Raw genomic sequence first — 13,923 nt, 5'->3', positions numbered from 1 at the left:
GATTTTTTCATGGTAGTAAAGTACTGGAAATTGAGGGGATGCCCATCAAATGGGGAATAGCTGAACAAGTTATGGCATATGAATGTGATAGAATACTATTGTGTTATAAGAAATGATGAAGGGGATGGTTTCAGAAAAACCTGGAAAGACTTATACAAACTGATGCAAAGGGAAGTGAGCAGAACCAGGAGAACATTGTATACTGTAATAGCAGTATTATAACGCTAATCAAATACCTATACTGATCAATACCATGATCTACAATGATTCCAAAGGACATATGATGAAAAATGCTGTCCACCTCCAGAAAGAGGACTGATGAACTCTGAGAGCAGAATGAAGCATATTTTTTTCACTTTATTATTTTTTTTTGGCAACATGACTAATATGAAAATGTTTTACATGACGTCACATGTATAATGGGTATCATAGTGCTTGCCTTCTCAATGGATGGGGGAAGGGTTGGAGAGAAGGAAAAAATTTGCAACTCAAAATTTTTTTTAATTAATGTAAAAATAAAAGAACAAAGCTGAGTAAGAATTCAGAAACAGAAAAACAAGAATCCAGTGAAACATAAAGAGGTGAACTTGTTTGAGCAAATGGAGGGGGTGGCATAATGATGCAATATGAACATTCTAAGAAGGAGAGGAGAAACAAGTGTCACCCTTCAGGGCCTTAATGTCTTCAAAGGGCGCTGAGGGAGTGAATTGTGAAATACTGAAGTCCAGAGGTTCTCTAGAGAATTTGGAAAATAAAAGGAGGGTGAAACACATTAGTGTATAGAGAAGCAAGAAGGGGAGTACAGCTGGTTATTTCTCATAACCGGGTTACATAAGAAGAAGACCATGGGTTCATGGTTCCACACAACCTACCACAGAGTTAGCCAGAGTGGAAAGAAACATTATGACCCTCTACTCCCAATATAGACCCTAATTTTCATAGAACATGAAAACCCAAGTGGGTTAAAGAGACTTGTCCCAAAGCCAATCAGAAGCAGATGCAGAACAAAATTCCAAGTCTTCTGACTGCCCATAGGTCAGTGTTCCTTACAGCCCATGGCACACAGTCCTCTCATTTACCATCTTACTTGCCTAAATTAGGAAACTCATGTTAATTCTGTCATATGGCAATCCGTGACTCTCAGAAACCCTCAGATGCTTCCCAATGCTAGTTTAACCAACAAAGCTGCCATTTCCAGTAATGCACATATTTCCAATCTACCTAAGGATGGATCAGGTAGTAAAGAAATGGATCCCTTGCCTGTCCATTGTACCTACACAGATCAGGTGACTAAGAAGGAGGTGTGTGCTTCCTACATTTCTAAATAAGGTAGCCCAGGAGGCTGCCAATCAACCGAGAATGCCGGATGACTACTCCAACTAAAATTGTCTTAATAATTCCAAGACAAGAGAGCCAGGAGTGGTCTGTGGTATCTATGGTTCCAATATGTTGGAAGAATTAAGAGTTGCCAAAACTTGCTAAGAGACAGTTTGTCCTTAGGTCACTTTCATTTCCCAAGTGATAAAACTTAATAGCCCTTGAAGGGAGTCCAAGGGAGTTCAGAGCATAGAAAGGACCAGCCCATGAATCCATACTGCAAAATTTAAACCTTAAGGCTACAGTTCCTAAGACAAGGAAACCCCAGAATACTCTATAACACTGCTCTAAACCTGGATGAATGCAACATCCAGGTTTTTGCTCCTGGTGAGAGAAGTACTATACTCAGGAGCAAAGCAATCTATCTGCAACAGGGAAATACTGCAGTTCATAATTAGGTAGAAATTGTAGTGCTATGACGGAATTCCAGTGCAGGCAGAGAAGAGAAAAGGGAGTGAGTAACAAGGATAAAAGGTCTTAAAAATAAATACACTGAAAAGCAAAGATGACAGAGAAGCCATTTATGTCCAGGTTGTGAAAGGGATGAGGTGCTGGAAGGACATACGTGTGTGTGTGTGTGTGTGTGTGTGTGTGTTTTGTTTTTGGGGTGGGTGGAGGGGAGGAGCCTAGGAAAGGTCAAGCCAAAAAGCAGGCTGAAGTCACTGGTCTGGCCTCCAGAGTCTCTGAATTTGAATGGCCGCATCAGGTCAGAAGAAGCCCCACAACACTTCCATCTCTCTTAAGGTATTTCCATCAGTCGATAAGCATGTATTTCCACAAGTCAGCTAGAGGCTAGGGCAGGGGTGGGGGCGCAAACACCCCCTGCCCTTGGGGAGCTGCAGTTCTAAAGGGGCAACAGTATACACTTATAATACAAGGAAATACAAAATAACAGGGCTAGGAAAGGAAGGCTCTGGTGTGAGGCTGGATCTAAGGATGAGATCAGGAAAAGCCTCTGGGGGGGGGTGGCACCTGAGTCAAATGAAGGCTACATGGCAGGAGTGAGGAATATATACACAGAGTGAGGCAGGGTAGCTGGGAAAGCAGGGGGGAAACCAGACTGGGAAGGCTGAAGATCCAAACATCAGCCTGATGGCTCAAAGTCTGCTCTTCAGGGGCAGCTAGGTGGCACGGTGGATACAGCATGACCCTGGCGTCAGGAGGAGCTGAGTTCAAATCCAGCCTCAGACCAGACACTTGACGCTTACTAGTTGTGTGACCCTGGGCAAGTCATGTAACAAAATAAAACAAAACAAAGTCTGCTCTCTGCATCATCCTATAACTAGGTCTTAGATGGATCATCTCTGTGGTCCCTTTCTACACTTGGTCTATGATTCTCCACATTAACCATTCTCACCTACTGGCTTTCTAATCACATGGCACTTTCATCCAGATGAAGCAATCAAAGAACATTTATGGAGAACTCCTTATGTGCCAGGCACCATGAGGTCATCCTCCAAGCTAACATTAATATTCTCCACATCAATGAGAATTCACTTCAAGGCAGATGCACTTTGGATCCCATCCATGAAAGATTAGTTATTAAATACCAAAAGTTAAGATAAGGTAGTTTCATCCATACAATGATTCCCTTCCCCTGACAGACAAGTGTTACAAGTAACATCAAAACAAGGAGATTCCCTAGGACCCTAACTAATGTTATTTTTGTTAGGCCAAAGAAAATGGAATTCTATTAACAAGTCACAGATAATAATTATAATAAAAGCTAATGTTTATAGGGAGCTTTAAAGTTTGCAAAAACACCTTACAATATTATCTCACTTTAGCCTCACAACAATGCCAGGAGGCAGTACTATTATTATCCCCATTTTACAGATGAAGAAACAGAAATAGGCAGAAGTTATGACTTACCCAGGGTCACACAACTACTCTCTAAGGCAGGATTTGAACTCAGCTCTTCCTAACTCCAGATCCAGCCTTCTATTCCACTGTTACTACCTAACGCCTCAGGAAACCATCAGCACAAGAGTAGAAAAGGAACAATTGGGCCTATCATGAACCCCAAAATAAATAAATGAATGAAAATGCTCTGAACATCATAATCTCAAGAAAATGTCCACAGATACTTACTCAAAAGGTTCTTATGTTCTCCTGAGATAAACAAGGAAATGGGAGGATGTTGCTGCCAAAATACACTTAAAATAAGATTCATACTTGATGACTACCTACCTCAAATACCAGAAAATCTAAGCCTGAGAGACATCTAATATGGCGGATTATAATCACTATTTTCCTATCAACCCCTAGAGGGCAAAAAAGTAAGATAGGAAAATGCACTTTTTCGTTTGAAAATTCGGTGTGAGATTATTTTAGGAGCATTCCTCAACGTATACAATACTAATACGGCTAAATTAACTACTGTTTCCATAAGCACTCAATCTAAACAATTCAATTCCATTCAATTCAAAAGAAAGGCCTGTTGGCTCCAGAAAATGGAGCTCGGGATCTGGAAGTAGAACAGAGGCCAAATCCTAATGCAGGGGTGGGGAACCTGCGTTAGGATTCAGGCAAAGGGCCACACTTCAGGACCTAGAGAGCCACATATAGCCTCGAGGCCACATGTTCTCCACCTCCGTCCCAATGGCTACTTACTACCACCTGCATAACCCTGGGCAAGTCACAGAGATCTCGGCGTCCTGAACCCAAGGATTTCTAAGATTCATCCCTGCTCTGAATTCTACCATAGTATAAAGCCTTTCTACATAATTCACACAACCACGACTGTATTTCCATGCCCAGAAATCCCAGAAGTTGTAAAGAATGCGAAAGCCTACCCTTCAGACTCATTTATCTTCCAAGTCCCCAGGCTCTCTTTCTCCCTAAGGCTATCCCTTACCTCGCACCCAAACTACCTGGCTCCCTCACAGTTAATTTCAGAATTCATTGTCAGCTATCTAAATTATCATAATTACCAACTAATTTGAGATAGGACAAATACAGAAAATCCTTTTATTTAAAATCACAGATGGAAAGCTAAAATAGATCTTGTTTAAAATGCTTCCTATGTATACATTTGGGTTTTGCACATTCGCACTAAGATTATCAAAACAACAACAAAATCTAGACCAGGGGTGGGGAACCTGTGGCCCTGAAGCCCCGTATGGTCTCTAGGTCTGAAGTCAAAGGGCCGCACCTTGAGGAACTAGAGGGCTACAGGTGGCCTTGAGGCTGCAGGTTCCCCACCCCTGTGACTCATTCCTCCTGTGGCCACAGGAGAATTCCCTCCCTTCCCACATTCAGCACTAATAAGCAAAGGCCGATTTTTCCCCCCTCACAGACTCTAAAGCTGGGTGGACCTTCTTCAGCACCTCCTTCCTAGTATTTGCTAATAACTTCACTAGGGAAGTCCTATTTGGGGGCATACCTCCATCCCAGGATTGTCCAGTTGAGGTCCTAAGGATTTCATGGGCACACGCTCCTCAGGAATTTACTGGTGGTTTCCTCTGGCCCAGATGCATGAAAAGACAGTAATAATGATGAAAACCCCCACTTTATTACCTACTGTAACCATTTACCGGCTTAATCCTATTATTGAGAGAGGCTCAGAGTGGCCTTTGGAAAGCTGGCCTCAGCATCACCAAGTCCTGGATCCAGTTCAGCCTGTAACACCCATGACCTCTGGAAACATCCCTAACCTTTCAAGGCTTGGAAATAATCTCTAAGGCCATAAACCGCTGATCTGAACTGATGGAGGGACTTTCTTCACTGATAGTTCCTTAAACCAGCAGAATCAAAGGTCCAGCTCCATCCCCACTCCCTTAAAAAAGATCATTAAAGAGGAAAAGACTTATAGAAAGTTCTCATTTTCAGCTTACTGTTACAATGTGGGAGCTACCCACAGTAACTGACATGTACAGTGAGCTTTGAAGTTGGCACTGTGGTTCATATACCTTATTTCAGCCTCCTGACAACCTTATATAGTTGGTACTACAAGTAGGCATTGTTAACCCATTTTAGGGATGAGGATTCCAAGGTTCCCAGAGGTAAAAAGAGCTCTGCCCATGGTCACAAAGCTGGTAAATATCTGAGGTACAATTTGAACGCGGGGATTTCCAATTCCAGATTCAGCACCTGCTGGGCTGTGTCCTTAGGAGAAGCAAAAGCAGCTCAAATGCAAACTCCCAGCAGGCATCACCCCTGGGTGGATGACCTCCAAAGCAAACTTACCAGCATAAAGACACTGGTGGCATTCATCTTGGAATTCCACTGAAGACATCGGAGCCATGCTGGGCTCTGCTGGCCCACAGGAGAGGATATGCTTTTCCAAGTTGAAAAGGCAGTTCTCATTTCTTTTCATTCCTCCATCAGACCCAACCCTACCCTACACTTAGGTGTCAAAAATGCTCCGTGCCTGCACTTTAGCATTCCTCTCACACCTCTCAATGGCATGGAGGCAGCCCCAGGCTTCCTTGTCTGGGCCAGCAGAGCACAAACCTGAAGTGCAATCGACTGCAAGGGCTTTGAGAGCAGGCGCAGAAACGGACTGTGTGTCTGTTGTCCAGGCCCCGCTCCGGACCAGATCAGACAGATTCGCCCCAAGTCATCCAGCTCAGGACGACGACTATTATGGCATGGAGGGCTTTGAGATCAACACAAGCAGGAAAAGTAACACCGGTGGGAGAGGACCAGCTGTTTTCTGACATAGATTCCCTTCCTTCCCCCGCCCAACCTGATTGGCCTCAGCCTTCCCAATGCAGCATCTCAGTCTGGAGCTATCAAAGGTCCCAGCCATACAGCTGGAGCTTCTCAGACACAATGGGTATCTGAGACCACCTGAGGACTTACTAACCAGATGCAGTGTCCAAATGGAGAGGAGGAGGCTAACTGCCTCCACATCCTTGCCAGGTCATTTGTTCAATGACTTGCATTTCATCCCAACACTGAACCTGACCAAGAGGATGCTGGCTTTAGAGCCATACCTACAAAGATCACCCATGCAATCACAGATCCATGGATCACCAGCAATCCTTGAAGATTTAGGCAAAATACCTATTATACACTACTTTTCTTAAGATCAACATCATTCCCCCTCTCCCAGGCCACGGTCTTATTACTCCCAACATTCAACAAATTCCATTGAAAGAAACAGATGAAAAGAGATAATAGATATTTTACAGTTCCAACTGCAGAGGTTAGATTTTGCAAACAATTGGCAAGGAGTCTGACAAGGGAATCATTAGGCAAGGCTGAGTTTAAGTCCTAAGCAAAAGAAGTTTGTTTTTTTACCCTAAATAAGAAAACCCAATGTTTAGATTCAACGTTCCTGGAGAAAGCACCACAAAGATCCCTGATAAACCAGAGAGCAAAGTTCAGTGGAAAAACCACATGGACCAAGTAGGAAGCTGGAGGACCTGGCTTCTAACACTGTTCCAAGCACTAATTAGCTAGGTGACCTTGAGTCAGTCACTTCATCTCTCTAGGACTCTGTACCCTCAGGAATAGGCCTGCTAACAGTAGCTGACATTTTCATAGCATTTCAAGAGTTGTAAAGCACTTGACAAACATCATCTCATCATAAGGTCACTGAACACCTGAGTAGAGAGGTATTCACGCCAATAGTGCAAACTGCACTTCATCCTATACAACTACTGTCCAGGCCATCCCATAAGTCCTATCAAAGGGCCCACCCCATGTGGCTCTGGGCCTCCCTCCATGTCTCTGAGACTGTATGGTCATAATCTACAGCTTGTCCATTGCTTACCCTTTGCTCTTCCTCTCCAACCAAAATACTTCCTTTCCCAGAATGCAGATCTATTGAGCCCCTGCTTCTGCACATCTCCTATCCAATCCCTTCTCTCCAATAGATCACTGGAGAAGCATTTATTAAGGACTTATTATGTGCAGGCACTGTGTTAAGTTCTGGGAATAAAAAGATGGGCTGAGGGGCAGCTAGGTGGCGCAGTGGATAGAGAACTGGCCCTGAAGTCAGGAGGACCCGAGTTCAAATTCGGCCTCAAACCAAACACTTGACACTTACAAGTGTGATCCTGGGCAAGTCACTTAACTCCAACTGCCTTAAAAATAAATAAATGAAATAAAATAAAAGATAGGCTAAAACACAAAAACAGTCCCAGTGCTCAAGAAGTCATATACTAATGGAGAAATAATGAACGTTAATAGGTATATACAACATACACAAGGAGAGGAAGGAAGGTAAGCTTCAGGTGGTTGGGAAGACCAGTGATAGACGCCTCCTGCAGAAGGCAGCATTTGAGCTGAGCCTTGAAAGAAGCCAGGGATGCCAAGATGGAGGGGTAAGAATGGTGACAAGGTGACAGCCACCCTAGAGACAATAGCCTAGTCCAGACCTTCACCACCTCTGATATGGACCACAAGACCCTCTTAATTGGCTTCCTTGTCCTCTTCAGTTTCTAGTCTCTCTAATCAATCCTCCATGGAGCCACCATGTTGCTACTGCTAAAGCACAAGCTGACCGAGTCAGTGCCTTGCTCAAGAAGTTTCAGATAAAACACTGACTCGATATTTAAAGTCCTTCACAGTCTGGCTCCGATCTAGCTTTCCAGAAGTCTTTCCCATTTCTGCTCCTCACATTCCAGCCAAACCAGTCTGCCTGCTGTTCTCCATATGACATTCTGTCTCCTTTGCACAGGCTACCCCAAACTATTCCCAGGGCTCCCCCCTCATCTCCACCTCTTGTAATCCCCAGCTCCATTCAAGGCTCACCTCAAGAACCATCTCTTGTAAGAGGGCTTTACGCTGTCCCCCCAACTGTCGGTGCTTCACCCTCAAAAAATACTTTGTATTTACTTTGTAAATGTACTCAATCAAGTCACCCCAGTAAGTGATAAAATTCTCAATCACAGGTTTCAGACTAAGTGCAAAAAGTCCTTGGAACTAGAGCGTCATTGCACAAGAACAAGGCTGAGGAAACTTGGCCAAGTCCTATGGGTCATCTAAAATTACCAAGCTGGTTAACAATGGAATCATTAGAAAGGTTGGAGCAAGAGGGGCATTTAAAGAGGAACCACCTGGGGGGTGAGGTGGGAGGGAGGCTCAATTTTGGAATTGGCTTAGTTCTTCTCCACCCCTCTCTTAGTAAGGGGAAGGATCTCTTGAGATTTTGAAGGGTCTGAAAATCTTGGATGTACCATCTTCCCAATGACATCCCAGTGGCATCCCTAGATCAGCTGATGGCAGTGTGTACGCTGGGGGACAAGAAGAGACTGGATGTAAATTCAGTTTCATGAGGAGCCCCACAAAACAAAACAAAAACAACTCTGCCATGCGTAAGAGGAGTTTCTTGGGTGCCCCACAAATGGACAAAGAGGACTGCCACTGACCAGCAGCTATGAATTACTCCTTTGCCACATGTATTCTCTAAGCCACAGCCCACTTTCCCCTGGTCTCTGTATGTAACTGTGGGAGATGGTGTCACAGACTTTTGAAGGTGGAATGTTTTGAACCAATTGTTTGTACTCTAACACCTTAGTAAACTCCCCTTTCTAAAAGCTACTTAATACTGGATAACTAAAATGATTCTCACCTCATAATTCTAAAAGGAAGAACACCTGGGTGGGCGTGGGGTGGGGGAGAATGTGGCATCCCTGGCTCCTCAGGCATATCCCTAGGACCCTGAGGAGGAAAGGCAGCCTTGTTCTGAGACCTAAGACCCAACTGTGAGAAAGGAAATTGGAATAAGGATCCTCAGAGCTTATATGGGAGATACATGTGTGTATATGTGACTATATACACATGTGTATATATGTCATATTTATTTTATATATACATGCTGTCTACCCTCCCACCTGCCCCTCTCAGAATATAAACTCCTTGAGAACAAGAGTTGTTTTCATTTGGTTCTTATATTTCCAGTACCTGGCAAACAGTAGGCACATAATAAATGCTGGTTAAATAATCCTTTGTTGCCAATATACTGCAGCTTCCTCACATCCTCCCTGTCTTTCTCATTTGCGTGACCTGCAATTTTGATTCTTCAATGACTGACAGCCAGTGAGTATCAAAAGAAGAGCACGGATATTAAATGCTGCAGTCTTCCCTTCAAGCAGAAGCTTGGGGTTACTAAAAGCCTTGCATGAGTTCCCAAATTCAATCCAGACTTCCTGCTATTCAATTCTGGTTCCTGGTTAACTGTCCATCTGCAGCATCTGTCCCGACATAAGCACTAATGGACCAGCTCAATAGCCATCCAAATGGAGATCACAGTCTGGACAATAGGGACTACAGATGTTCTATGAGCCCCATTTTACAGAGGAGGAAAATGAGACTCTAACAGGATAACTGGTTTGGCCCGCATGACAAAGGCAGTGGGTATCTGCGGCAGGATTCAAACCCAGGTCTCCTGACACCAGGTCTTTCCAAGCAATCACACTGCCTCTCATAGAACAGAAAAGGCACTGGACTGGCAGGCAGAAGGCATAAGGCCACAGCTCTAGTCCTGGACCCACTAATAACTGTGGGAGCCAGGGCAAATTGCTTTGGCTTTCTGGGTCTCAATCTAAAATAGGAAGGATGGAAGAAATCATTGCTAAAGTGATCTGGCTCTAAAATTCCATGAAATTGTGAGCATGGGGTGTGTGTGTGTGTGTGTGTGTGTGTGTAATGTTAGATCCCTTTGCAGACTCTAAATGGATAAAGTCTAACTTGACCTGGGCCTAGAAGGAAGAGCAGAAACTGGGGGGAAAGGGGAGAGTGAGAGAAGAGAATTCAAGCATGAAAGTATCATATGGGCAAAGGTGTGATTGTGGAAAAGCATATGGTATATTTTAGGAACAGCAGGGAGCTGGATCTGACTTTAAAAAAGAGGGTTTCGACTAGAGAATCCTGGAAGACAAGGTTGAATCAGTAAAGCAGAACCAGATGATGGAGGATTCTCTGAGGAGGAATGGGCTGAAGAATGGGTACATGGGCAACGGGGAGCTACCAATGAGGGAGTGATTGATAAGCTTCTGCAGCCAGGCCACTCTAGCAGGAGACAGAAGAAGGGCATCCTCAGGTAATGCCTACACAGTCAGCTGGAGTGGAGTGACCACAAACTTAAGTGTAGGAAACAGCGGCCGATGATATGTGCCCAAGTGAAGACATCTGGCAATGCCCCACATCTGGTGACTGCTAGGAAGTGATAAGGGCTGTGTGGGGCCGCCCGGAGAGCTGCTCGATATGAGCAAAGGCTTCCTACAACTCATGAGGCAAAGAAGTTGAATCCCCCACAGCTATCTTGTAAATAGCAGCAAGCAAAGAAGCAGCAGGGTTGGGAGGCTTGGCACATTCATGAGGGGAATTCTATATTATTAGAAGCCAGATGCTCCAATAGGAAGGAAAACTGCACCGGGTGCCATGATGAGCAACCGGTAAAAATCGATCCTGCCTTCTAGGGGTGAACAGGACAACACTTAATCTTGCTTAAAGTTGGCAGTTGACTCAAAACATCCCCTTTATTCCAAACGTTTCACTGCAGTTTTTAAGTTTTCTTATCCACACAGTTGAGCATTGATGTATCAGGCATGTTTTGCCAATAATATAATGCTATAATATGACAGCTGTGTGCAAGATGAACCAGATGTCTTTACTAGGCATATTGACACCCTCTCATTCAGCTAATAATCAAATAACAGGGCCTCTCTCACACACGTGAGTACATTTTATGCTTTGCACAGTGTTGTAATTTGTCCTCTTCTAAAAGCAAAGACAAGATAAGGTTCCATTCAAATCTTCAAAAACTTAATCTCACTTCACCTATAGAAAAGGGGGAGGGAAGGCTACTCTCTGGACCTAAACAAAACGCTTGGGTCCGACACAGGGCGCCATCTAGCGTCCACAGACATGTTGTCTCATTGGAAAGGTTCAATTTAAATCTCAGGCATCCTTAAAATAACATCTATCCTATCTGGGAGGTTGTTTGTCTTTGCCCAATAGTCATCATCCACTAAACAAATTCATTCTTTGGAATAACATGAAGGACTAAAAAGTTCCTGACAGCTGACAGCATGTCCATAAAGAAGAAGGAAATCTGAAGAATGCGTTTCAGCTCCAGTGCAAGTTGTTACCAAACCATCATTTACACAGTTTACACAATCACAGAAAGAAAACTACAAAAAGTCTTTTTCAATAAGCATCTTAACCATACGTGTAGTTTTACTTCCAGCTTTGGGTGAACCTTATAGTCCCACAATGATACTACTTCTACCTTTCAGAGTAATCCCCATCTCTTCAGTTTCCCAAGCAAAGCCCAGACCCAGACGAGCTCACAGTCAGGCAGCACCCCCATCACAGGAGCACTAGCAGCCTGACATAACTCCTATTTGGTTTTGGTGAAACACCACATGCAACGGACAGTTAACAATCCAAAACTCATACATCACTCTTGTAACTTTGCACAATCTTTAAATACATACTCACTTGAGAAACCTTTTAAGGGTAGTGGTGGGGAATTTTTTTTGAATAAAGTGGTTCTCTGGGCAGACATTTATCAGAAACATTTAACTAGGGGCTAAGAACATGCACATTTAGACCCAACTGTTTAAAAAAAAAAAAAGCTCTGCTTCCACCTGAGAGCTTTAACACAGGGGCATATTACTACACCAAATGTGAAAATCTGGGGTTTGGTTTGCACAAGAATGGGGGCAGGGTGGCTTTGAAGTCGAGGTACAAACGACACTACCAGCAATCCCACGGCTCTGCACTTGTAAGAGTTCTTCAGAGGACTTTATCTTCTATTAGCTCATATGCCCTGCGACAGATCTAGGGATCTTTTGGAAGCCCTGGCCAGGCTAGCACTACAAATGGCTTTACGTACCCAGGGGACTCTTTTCAGAAGGAAGTCTACATGGATCGCTTCTCCTGTCCACTCCAGCCCTGAACATAAGAACCAACACTAGCTACCATGCTAAAAGTTGGTTAGGGGCCAGTACATATGGATACGGGCAATTCAAGGGAAGACTCGCTGACTCCTAAGGCCAGGCTGCTCTCTGGCACTTTTTCTTTAAAAAAAAAAAATACCCAGAGAATCCCCAGCTAGGATAGACAGATGTGGATGGATGGACGGACCCCGAAGTGTGTGCGTACGTACCACTGTGTGTATGTAGCACATGCACACACATACCATGACGGGGAGTCGCTGCCAGCCTTTGCCAGCTCGGGGATACCCACTAGCAACTGGTTAACCCCGGAGCCAGATCTCCCCTCCCCGGGCTGGGGATCCCCAAGTGCTGCGGGGTGCTCTTCTCTTGGCCGGTCAGAGGCTCGCCCCTCAGGGACCCGACCCCCGAGGCCGGCCCCGCTGCCTCCCTCCCTCCCTCCGCGACACTGCAGCACGCTTCTCCCGGGAGCTGTCCCCCGCGCCCAGACACGCCAGCAAGTCTCGGTGAGGACAAAGTTTGCCGTCCCTTCTGCCAGCGAGGGTCCCAGCTGGGGTCCCGGGGATGCGCTCCCCGCTCTGCACGGGGTCACCGGCTCTCGTCTCCCAGGCAGTGCCCCCTTGGGCAGCCGGCAGCTCGGGTCAGCCCTGTCCGCCGGGGCAGCGGGCAGGGAGCAGCGGACGGCACAACTTGCACCGGGCTGCGGCGGCGGCCGGCAGGAGCGAGCGCGTGGCCGGCGGCTCCGTCTGGGCGCCGTCCGTGCCCCGTCCCTTCCCCGCCCCGTTGTCCCCGGGCTGCAGGCACATCTCAGGCGCGCCGCCCCTCCTCCTGCAACCCGCTTCCTCCTTCCCTCCCTCCCTGAGCGGCCCGCCGCGGCCGCAGCCGCCTGAAGGGCACCGCGGCCCCTCCACCGCCACCCAGCCCCGGCCGGCGGCGAGTTGGAGGAAGTCGCCCGCTGCCCCGGCAGCCGGCCGGCCTGCCCGCCAGCACGCCCGCCCGGCGGCCGCGGCTCCCCAGCCCAGCCCAGCCCAGCCCCGCCCCGCCCCCAGCCCCGGCTCCAGGGCGCGCTCCCTCACCGTCCGGTGGTGCTGCTGGTGCCGGGGGCGGCTGACGCCCAGCCCGGGGAAGCAGCCGGCAGTCAGCGCCCCGCAGCCGCCGGCGCCCCCGCCGCCGCCCCGGGAGGAAAGGAGCAGCAGGAGCGATCTACCTGCGGCGGCCGCCATCTCTCAACTGGAAGCGGCGCCGACCTAGGCAGCGCAGCGGACGGCTGGGGCGGGGCTAAAGCCCGCCATTCACTCGCGCCGGGCCAACTGCCGGACTCGCTTGAGTAGGGGAGGCGGGGCTTCTCGAAGAGCCCAATGGAAAACCGGCAGGGCAACATTGGAGGCTGTCAGTCTCCACCCGAGTTACCTATAGTGGGACATAGTCAATTACGGGCAAATTCTAGGGAACCGGTAATTGGCACCCAAGCCCCCCTGAACAGCCTCTGTAGCCCCGCAAAGCTTCTCAAGGGTAGAGCTATGCTCAGGATTACTGAGGGAAGGAAGAGACATTATGCAGAGCTCTGCAATGGGTGCATTTTCTAAGTTGGGGAAAAAAGAGGTACTAATAAAACTAATCTTTAACTAGGTATGCAGTGATTCTTTATGACATGCCCATTGCTAGCAGTCATAATTGATGGCATTTTAAT

At 46.5% G+C, this 13,923-nt stretch overlaps 1 protein-coding gene across 2 annotated transcripts in view; it reads right to left on the bottom strand.

Annotated features, from left to right (window-relative positions):
• MCU (mitochondrial calcium uniporter) overlaps positions 1-13,484 on the bottom strand; it is a 178,007-nt gene extending 164,523 nt beyond the window's left edge. The window contains exon 1 of one of the 2 annotated variants that reach the window (XM_021006108.2): positions 13,310-13,484. In XM_021006108.2, the coding sequence (XP_020861767.1) occupies positions 13,310-13,456 (147 nt within the window). In that variant the 5' untranslated portion in view covers positions 13,457-13,484. The remainder of the gene's footprint in view (positions 1-13,309) is intronic. The other variant, XM_021006109.2, reaches the window with a different exon arrangement.
• Between the last annotated feature and the right edge of the window lie 439 nt (positions 13,485-13,923).

Source organism: Phascolarctos cinereus, unplaced genomic scaffold (genome assembly GCF_003287225.1).
Source record: "Phascolarctos cinereus isolate Bilbo 61053 unplaced genomic scaffold, phaCin_HiC Scaffold_3;HRSCAF=262, whole genome shotgun sequence".
In the NCBI taxonomy this organism is placed as follows: Eukaryota; Metazoa; Chordata; class Mammalia; order Diprotodontia; family Phascolarctidae; genus Phascolarctos; species Phascolarctos cinereus.
This window is presented reverse-complemented; position numbering and strand designations above follow the sequence as displayed.